Raw genomic sequence first — 10,092 nt, 5'->3', positions numbered from 1 at the left:
GGGGGGGATATTGCGGTCCTTGAAGAAGGAGGCCATCTGGGATGTGCGTTTTTGCAACTGGTCCTCCTGGGAGCAGATGCGGCGGAGACGAAGGAATTGGGAGAATGGGATGGCGTTTTTACAGGGGGCAGGGTGGGAGGAGGTGTAGTCCAGGTAGCTGTGGGAGTCGGTCGGTTTGTAGTAGATGTCCGTGTTGATTCGGTCGCCTGAGATTGAAATGGAAAGGTCAAGGAAGTGGAGGGAGGAATCTGAGACTGTCCAGGTGAATTTGAGGTCGGGGTGGAAGGTGTTGGTGAAGTGGATGAACTGTTCAACCTCCTCGTGGGAGCACGAGGCAGCGCCAATACAGTCATCAATGTAGCGGAGGAAAAGGTGGGGGGTGGGGCCAGTGTGGTTGCGGAAGATGGACTGTTCCACATATCCTACGAAGAGGCAGGCATAGCTGGGGCCCATGCGGGTACCCATGGCTACTCCTTTCGTTTGGAGGAAGTGGGAGGATTGGAAAGAGAAGTTGTTCAGGGTGAGGACCAGTTCAGTCAGTCGAAGGAGGGTGTCAGTGGAAGGGTACTGGTTGGTACGGCGGGAAAGGAAGAAGCAGAGGGCTTTGAGTCCTTCAGACCTACAGAAAAGTAGTTGACCCTTAAACTACACTCTGAAATGCCCTACCAAACCACTCAATTATATCAAAACCATTGCATCTATCACTTTCCCTGGCAGTTCATTCTATGTATGAACCACCCTCTGTGTGAAAAATTTGTTTCTCGGGTCCCTTTTTAAATATTTCTCCTCTCACCTTAAAAATATACTCCCTGGTTTTGAAATCCCTCAACCCTCAGGAAAATACCTTTGCTGTTCACTTCTATGCCCTTCATATATAAAACCTCTATGGGGTCACTTTTCAACTTCATACTCCCCAGTGAAACACTGTTGGAGTTCAAACAACTCAGTCACAGGACATCTCTGCCTGAGCTCTAGAAAGTATTTTCCTAGGCACAACTATTTTTAGGTGTTTCAATGATCTTTCTTCCATCATTACACTCAAACATGGGACATTCACTGATTATGCAGAGCTCAGCACCATTTGTAGCCCCTCAGATTTTTCAATTCCAGCTAATGTTATTACTGGTCAAGTCCGATTCCACACTAATCTGCCTTAGTAGATCATATTTTGTTTTGATTTTAACAAGGTGGTTTTTGATTGAAACATAAGCATTTAATGTTGGAGCTTTATTTTTAATAATACAGATGTTTATTAAGCAAAAGGAATTTAAGATAACAGCATAAATCAGACATAAATACAAACATAAAGATTTTGAAACACAGATATATAATCCCATTAATCCCAAAGCACTAAACACTGCTGTATAATATCCAAAAGCAACCATAGTACAGTACTCACTCCAGAAAATTCCTTTCTCTAATATGACAACAGGTTTATTTTGACTTTAACTTACAGTCTGAAAAATCTGACAGCTCCAGGAAGAAGCTATTGCACACCAAGGTTTAAGTGGTCTCCGCTTCAAATAAACTTTTCAAGTTTTAATCCAAACATTTCTGGTCCAGGACTTAGCTCCTTACCCCAAGTAATCTAATGTTAACAAATGTAATTATATTTCCCCTCTTTCTCAGGAATGACTTTACGTGTGAAAATGACTGTTGAACTGCCCAAACTGAAAGTGACACTGAAAAAGTCTCTAAGCGACAGGGGTTTAGAATATAAAACATAGAATATAGAACAATACAGCACAGAACAGGCCCTTTAGCCCTCGATGTTGCACCGACCTGTGAACTATTCTCAGCTCGTCCCCCTACACTATCCCATCATCATCCATGTGTTTATCCAAGGATTGTTTAAATCTCCCTAATGCCCTTACCACCGTCTGAGTAAAGAACCTGCCTCTGACATCTGTCTTAAATCTATCACCCCTCAATTTGTAATTATGCCCCCTTGTACACGCTGACGTCATCATCCTAGGAAAAAGTTTCTTCCAAGTGTAAAAAAAAGTCCAGACATTTTGATCAAAATCTTTGAGACATAATTGTTTATCTTGCTTGATTGTAAACCACACCCCCCAAAATAAATAAAAATCCATTTAGTTCTGAAAACTAGCCCTCTGTTTGTAAAAAGCACAGTAGCTTCAGAAATGTTCAAGTTAGTTATTAATTAATTCAGACACATAAAAACCAATATGACACTCCTACAAAATCCTAAAAGCCAGTCTACATCACAAGATACTAAAGCAGCTTATGTTTATAAGCAGAATGACCTGGATATCTCGGCATGAGCTAAAAAAAAAGGCAAATAATGTTTGTGCCAGGCAAAAACCCACTCCAAGCTCAAAAGATCTGACCACTGCCCTTTAATGTTCAGTGGCATTACCACCACTGAATTTTCTCACAATCAATCGGGCGAGCTGGGAGCAGGTACAAGAAGTCATTGACCAGAACCTGAGTTGGACCAGCACACACATACTGTGACTACAAGAGCAGGTCAAAAACTAATAATTCCACAGCCAATAGCTTGCCTTCTGTCTCTTCAATGCCTGACCACTGTTGACAAGCCAAATTGAGGAGTGATGAAATATTCTCTCCGCTTGCTTGAATGCAATTCCAACAACATTCAGAGTGCTCAGTACCATCCATAACAAAGTATCCTGCTTGCTTGGCACCCTATTCACTGTTTTCCACTTTCAGTTCCCTCATGATTGGTATTTAATGGCAGCATGAGCACCATATGCTGTAACTGCAGTCATTCATTCAGATTTCTCTGACAGCATCTTCCAAACCCTCAAACAAGGGCAGATGTACGGAAACTCTACTAGCTGCATGTTCTCCCCTAAGCCATATACCATCCTGGTTGAAATCAACAAGTCCATTCCTTCACTTTTGCTGAGTCAAGATCCTGGCACTTCCTCCCTAACAGCACTGTAGGTATACCTACACCCCAAGATCCACAGCAGTTGAAGAAGGTAGTTCACCACTCTCTTCTCAAGGGCCATTAGGGATGGGAAATAAATGATGGCTTAGCCAATGACGCCCATCTCCCATGAATAAATATTTTAAAGAACTATAGCAGTGGTCCCAAAAACCCATCTCCACAATCAAGCCAGCAAGCAGAAGAGTGTTGCTTGTAGGCTTGCTACCCATATCATGAGATGTTACAATGCTAACATCAAAAAATTTTCAAGTAACATGAATGGTGCAAGAATACCAGAAGAGTTCTCTGCCCCATTTTTTTAAAAGCTGCCTGTCTTGGTTCAAGGTCTCAAGTGTCTCTTTTCACATTCACAATTAAGATTGGGTAGGTTTTCAACTTAATATACAATTACATATAAACCCTAGGTCTAATATGTTGTAATGTTATTGACATTTACTGTGGACTAAGGTTTACTTGATTTCAGTTGACTTAGTCTTGTTTAATTGTAATCATTAAAACTGAAATATTAGGGTAATTGTTTCTAAAAAATCACATTGATATGCTTAAAATTTAAATTCCTTCAATGCAGCTTTCAAGTAAGGAGGAAGAACTTTCTCAAATCTACTCAGAAATACAATTGTTTGAACAGGACATTTCTACTTTGAAGTCCCAGAATGCAATGGATCAGTCCTTCGGCTCTGAAAAATGGCAGCAACTTGCTAAATCGACCAGCTCTGTGATGGAATTAACTGGACCAATGAGGAGAAGCATTAAAACAAAGACTTACTAATGGTTGGGTCAATTACATTCTGACTTACAGTGAATGTCGATGAAATAAATAACAAAAAACCTGTGTCTCTTAAAAATGTCATTGAAAACTCATTTCTAGGGTATAGGTTTGCTCACTGAGCTGTAGGTTTGATATCCAGACGTTTCATTACCTGGCAAGGTAACATCATCAGTGGCGACCTCCAAGTGAAGCGAAGCTGTTGTCTCCTGCTTTCTATTTATATCTTTCTCCTGGATGGGATTCCTGGGGTTTGTGGTGATGTCATTTCCTGTTCGTTTTCTGAGGGGTTGGTAAATGGCATCTGGATCTATGTGTTTGTTTATGGCGTTGTGGTTGGAGTGCCAGGCCTCTAGGAATTCTCTGACATGTCTTTGCTTAGCCTGTCCCAGGATAGATGTGTTGTCCCAGTCAAAATGGTGGTTTTTTTCATCTGTGTGTAGGGCTACAAGGGAGAGAGGGTCATGTATCTTGGTGGCTAACTTTCTTCCTGTTTGTCCTACCTAGTGTTTGTGGCAGTCCTTGCATGGAATTTTGTAGATGACGTTGGTTTTGTCCATGGGTTGTACTGGGTCTTTTAAGTTTGTTAGTTTCTGTTTTTCAGTTTTTGGCTAATTAACATTTTATGATACCAATAAACTGTAATACATGACAAATAAAGTGGCTGTGTTTTCTCCCTTAAGTCCTTGGAGTGTACACTCAGGTGTATATGGTACATAAATATTTAACCATCTATTTTTGATCTGACTGGTCCACATCACTATCAGGGCTCACTGTCCTTTTACCAAAATCACCCACTACTCTCCAACAACCTTGGAAGCAAACATTACCCTCCAGTTCTTTTCACTATATCCAACCACATTATTCAGCCCTTCTTTCTGTTATATCCACTCTTCGATTTAACAAAAATTACAACATTTAAAAGACATTCTGATAGGTACTTGGATGGAAAGGTTTAGAGGGATATGGGCCAAACAAAGGCAAATGGGACGCATTTGAGTTGGGCTGAGGGGTATGTTTCCATGCCATATACCTCTATGGCTTTGACATCATGGATTCCTTTGTCGTGAGTTGGAAAGCATCCATTCAGCCTCTGCCCCTTGCTACCAAACTAACCTTCACAGCATAATCTCTCTCCTCCCAAGCCCTTGTATGGGCATCTTATCTCTCTCTCCAGCTTCTCTTCCTGATGATGTGGAAAATTAAGTGATTGATAAGAGTTGCTGCGTATTACACTACTGTAGTTTATAAACTCAAGATGTTTTCTTTCTACCAGCTTGTTTGTCTATGTGAAACCATTAGGATGTACTTTTCTGCAGATAATGGCATGGGATGTGTAGACCAGATAAGACCAAGAGTGTAGCCCGGGTGTCTCTGGAAAAGGAGCATGCGATGTCCACCAACACCCTGGAGTTGTTCAGGGAGAGGTGGGTGCCGCAGGGAGTGGAGTGCATGCCCTCCCCTTCACTGTTTGATCACACAGCACTGTCCTTTGATGTGAAGGGCACTGCTTGTCACAGGCTACTCGGGTGTTTCTTTTCTTCCTGGTGATGGAAATTGAATAAAGATTTGTCTACCTTGTGTCTTTCGCTGTGTCTCACACCTGTGCACACACAACATGGGTGATGGGGAAAAAATAAGCACTACCGCAGTTAGGCGGTAGTGTGGAGGAAAAAAAACAAGAGTGTCACTGTGTCTGACACCCGCACAAAAAAAAGGCCAAGAGTGTTTTGAATCCAAGTTGTTAAGAATTTTGGACAAATAAAATTGTGCTTAGACCTTAGAGAGGGACTTCAATGAACAGAAAGAAACAGACAGATTTTGATGGAGAGATAGACTTTGAATAGTTCAGCTGCACTTTGTAATAAAGTTTAACCATCTCTGAATCCAATTGTGGCATTTGTACGAGGAGAAAGTGAGGACTGCAGATGCTGGAGATCAGAGCTGAAAATGTGTTGCTGGAAAAGCGCAGCAGGTCAGGCAGCATCCAAGGAACACGAGAATCGATGTTTCGGGCATAAGCCCTTCTTCAGTCTTGTACCCCAACAATACTTCTGAGTTCATTTAAACCATGAGACTCACTTTCTGATTTCTTTACCTCATTTCCACTTACGTGTTGACATCTCAATTCTCTTCTGGATCACATGTAAGCTGACATCAATTTTGCTCAGAAGATTCGTCTTTGGCACCACTAGCATCATGGGATGGATTTGAGGAGCTGTAAAACTGGTGACCAGGTGCAGTACTGCAAAGGAGGCCGAGTGTCAGATCCCTAGCAGCCATAAAATGAATCCCAATAACATCAGCGGCACGAAGGTCAAGAAACAGGAAACTCACCCATTCACGGCAGGAACCTCAATTATCCAAAATTGACAGCTTGCATGTAATTTAGATGTAATTTACCACAAAGTAATGTGCTTCCCTTGTGAAGGGAACCTGGTGCCTTTTATAACCTACAAATTGAATGCTGTACCTTACAAATGGTTCACCTTGCTCACCGTGAATGTGAAATAAAGGAGGATTAATTATATCTTTGCTCTAAGAATATGTAAAAGGTGCAGGTGATATCTGATTGAGTGGAATACAAGACTGAGTCTGTAAAGTTCCAGCCAAATCACCAATTTTACCAGGTCTTGTAAATAGTTATATTTAACACAGCCTGTTAATGTTCACTCGTAAGTGTTTGAATCTTACATTACTCTGGTGAGAGCTGATTTGACTAACAGGAGAGTGACTCACAGGGAGCACTGTCTTTGAGATTTTCTCTGTATTTAAACAGGATAATCTGACAATTTGACAAGAAAGGTCTAAGTTAGGAAGTACCTAAGCCAAAGATATTAGGTCCAAAAATTAATGGGGTATATGGGATACAGAAGCTGCTGATTGAAGTGGCAGTACATATCAGTATATCTAAGAGGATGGCACATTGGAAGCTGCCTTTAAAGAGAAGATTATGTGAGGGTACAATGGAATCCTTTGTTCCTGAGTACTATCAATCAGCACTGTACAGAGTGCTCTATGAACGGTTGAACAGCACTGATTTCTTCAAGGAATCTGCCAGTGTTACCAACAGAAAACTCTTTTTACTGCAGCAACAGGAGGGAGCACAATGATAGGAGAACAGGCAACAAGACAGAAGTAGGCACTGACCCCTAGAGCATAATGGAATTTACATAATTGGAATGACATATTTAAAAATCTTTGAGAGAGTGTCTGAAGAGACTGGGCCCTGCAGAGAGACCATCACAGAGTTCTTTGCCCTAATTCAAGACAACCTGACCCCATGTGGATACTATGAAAACTATGCTAGTGGCTAAGCCTTTTTTTCATTCCTATGTAGCCAGTTCCTTTTAGTGGTTTTTAGTGACATTAATGGCCTCTTCTAAGCAACCATTAACCACTGTATCAAGGAAGTGAGCAATCCATCACACTATGGGATTAATAAGATTCCAGACAAGTGAGAGCAACCATGCAGAGAGGGAAAGGTGATGCTGGCTTTCCCTATCTGTAATGTGTTGTGATCAAGGCAACATGTGAGGAGCTGACATTGTTTAGCAACAATTCTATTTTCCTAAATTGCAGCTGTGACCACAAAATGCTCATCATGTATGTGTGCTTGCTATAATGCAGAACTACGTAATACTCTCCAGCATTACCCAGCAATGGTGTCGCAGCTTTTTGTGGCATGCTGAACTGCACAATCTTGCCATGCAGAAAGGGATAATGTCAACCAAGAGGAAGAAACGCCATGAGCCTCATCTGATGGGAAGGATGAGGAAGTAGACGACAACGTTGCCAATATCCAACCCATAGAAGTTGATGTATGTGAGCAGGGGTCATTTCATACTGACCCAGTTCCAACTACCTGGTCACCATTCAGCAGCGTACAAACAAATGCCAATCCCTCATCTATGAATGGCACAGAGTTGCAAGAGGAACTCACAACATTCTACACACAGAAATGCACATGTCATTCTGCAAGCAAGCTGCCTGTGTCACCAAAACTCCCTGCTGCATGGCGATGCTGTGCTGTGCAGTACAGAGGAAGGATTATCTGGCAAGATTGCAAGGTCCCAATGCTTGGCTGAACTATGTGGTCCGGCATTCAATTATCCAGAATTTGATTAACCAAACTAAATACTCCCTGCCCATGTCCTTCGGATAATTTAGGTTCCTCTGTGTACCACAAATATCTGACACCTTTACAGAATTAGAGGTAGCTTGGGGTCATAATATTCCTTAACTAAATCCATCAACGCTTGAAAAGTTTGAGTTTCTGGTGCCTCAGGAAATGTTAGGCTCCTAATAACCAAAAAAGCTGTAGGTCCACAAGCTTTTGATATGCCCCAATGTCATTGTATAGGAAAAAAAACGTAATCTTTTCACATACTGAGCCTAGTCTTCAATGGCAGGATCAAACGAGTCAAACTTCCCAAATAATGGCATGATGCCAGAAATGTTTACCCCCAACTCAAAGACAACTATTGCAAACGAATTTCTTCAGCATCATGTTATTTTTTCTCATTGGCCTGCAAAAAATGGGACACGAGGTGCATATTCAGACACCTTTTAGTGATTTGAAGGTCTTTGTTATGTTGAGAGCTCCAGACCACTACCACCCTCTGGGTGAAAAGTTGTTACCTCATCTTCCCTCAATCTTTCTCCTAATAACTTTAAGCCCATGTCCTACTGACCTCTTGCTAAGTTAAATGCATCCTTCCCATCCAGACCCCTCATAGTTTTGTGGAACTCAATCATATTTTCCATCAACCTCCTTGTTCCAGGACCAGCCTATATAATCCATTCTTGTAGTTGCATTTTTCCAGTCCTGGCAACATCTTTTCAAATCTCCTCTGTACCCTTTCTAATGCAATTTTACCGTGTATATAATGAGGTGGGATGGAAGCTATGGCCTAATTAATGATTTATGTAGTTAAAGCAAGCCCTGTCTGTTCCAATATTATGTAATATACTTAATGAAGATAAAGATTTCCTATCCCTTATCAAACTGTCCTGCTACCTTTAAAGATCTATGAACATTCACTTTACAGTTCCCCACTTCCTCGACATCTCCTCAATGTACTCCCATTAACCGTGTTTAAAGGGTTTTTAGGGCCAGTTTGATTATAACTAACAGATACTGCCTCAGGCAAAAGGCTTTTAAGTTTTTTTAAAAATGCTTGTGCAATGAAAGGGGGAGTGGCTCGATCTCCCAGCTCAGCTTTTCTCTGGTTTAGTCTGGCTATTCACTGAAGGCAGTTGGAAACAGCTGCGGAACCCAAAGATGCAGGTCCAGGCTGTTCCTCCTCTCTCTCTGACTTCTCTTCTGTAAGACCCTGTGTTTGATTTTTTTTTCCTTTTGTGCAAAGGAGTGTTTATGAGGATTGCTGCAAGTATTTGGAACTGCATCATTAAGTTCGGATCATCTGTTGGGTTTTCAGAGAGGTTAAGTTATTCAGTATTCTGTTGTCTTTTGTTTGTATTTCATTTGATAATCTTGTAAATAATTCTGTTTTGTTTTGATACTACGTGGTTTGACCAATTATATCCCTCTTGGAATATCTGTGTTACATCTGCTTAAAACAACTAGCAAAGTTTGAGTGTTTGCTACTTTTTGGAAATGTTTTGAGGCAGTCTGGTCTGGGCCATAACAATCTGTGTAGACCATAACCCTCTTTTCACTTCCTCAAAAAATCTGTGCCAGTTTTCATTTGTTCCGGTGTTAAATATCTTCCACAATAGTGTACTGGTTTCCGAAGTTTCTCCACTACCACCATTAGTCTGACTGGCCTTCAGTCCTTGGATTATTCTTTCTCCCACTTTTTGAACAGAAGAATAATATTTCAACCCTCCAGTTCCTCTGAAATCACTTCCAGGTTTTGTGGCTACAGCCTCCACAATTGGTATCCATCCTTCCCTCAACAGCATACATATCGCTTGTGGGAACAGTAGGTGGAATCTTGTGCTCTTAAGGGCCAGAAGATCATGCTCCCCCTGATGCTGCCGAGACAGGCGTTGCGTAAGCTCTATGGTTGGCTCGTCTCCTTTATTTGGAATCATAAACGGCCCCTTATCAAATTACCAAAAAGCTGCAGCTCCCACAAGCAAGGGGAGGACTGGACTTCCCAGATTTTAGGAGGTATCAATTGAGCTCCTTATTATCTTATGTAGCTGATTGGATCTCTTGTGTCCCACAATCAATCTGGTTAGATATTGAGACCTCCCAAGCAAAATGTCACCTCATCAAACTTTTATTTATGGACAAGATGAGAGCTATTATGGACTACTGTAAAACCCTATTGTATTAAATACAATTAAAGCCTGGAAGATAATGCAACAAGATGAGGGTAACCTGCAAAAAACCTCCCCTTATATTCCTACAGTGGGA

General features: G+C 41.3%; 1 protein-coding gene across 4 annotated transcripts in view; it reads left to right on the top strand.

The window, feature by feature from the left end:
• Positions 1-3,879, top strand: part of LOC122544716 (A-kinase anchor protein 9-like) — a 54,979-nt gene extending 51,100 nt beyond the window's left edge. For all 4 annotated transcript variants that reach the window (XM_043684027.1, XM_043684036.1, XM_043684009.1 and 1 more), the window contains one exon: positions 3,507-3,879. In XM_043684027.1, the coding sequence (XP_043539962.1) occupies positions 3,507-3,707 (201 nt within the window). In that variant the 3' untranslated portion in view covers positions 3,708-3,879. The remainder of the gene's footprint in view (positions 1-3,506) is intronic.
• Positions 3,880-10,092: the final 6,213 nt, after the last annotated feature.

Source organism: Chiloscyllium plagiosum, chromosome 3 (assembly GCF_004010195.1).
Source record: "Chiloscyllium plagiosum isolate BGI_BamShark_2017 chromosome 3, ASM401019v2, whole genome shotgun sequence".
Taxonomy (NCBI): domain Eukaryota; kingdom Metazoa; phylum Chordata; class Chondrichthyes; order Orectolobiformes; family Hemiscylliidae; genus Chiloscyllium; species Chiloscyllium plagiosum.
The sequence above is the reverse complement of the archived record's forward strand: the minus strand, read 5'-3'. Positions and strand labels throughout refer to the sequence as shown.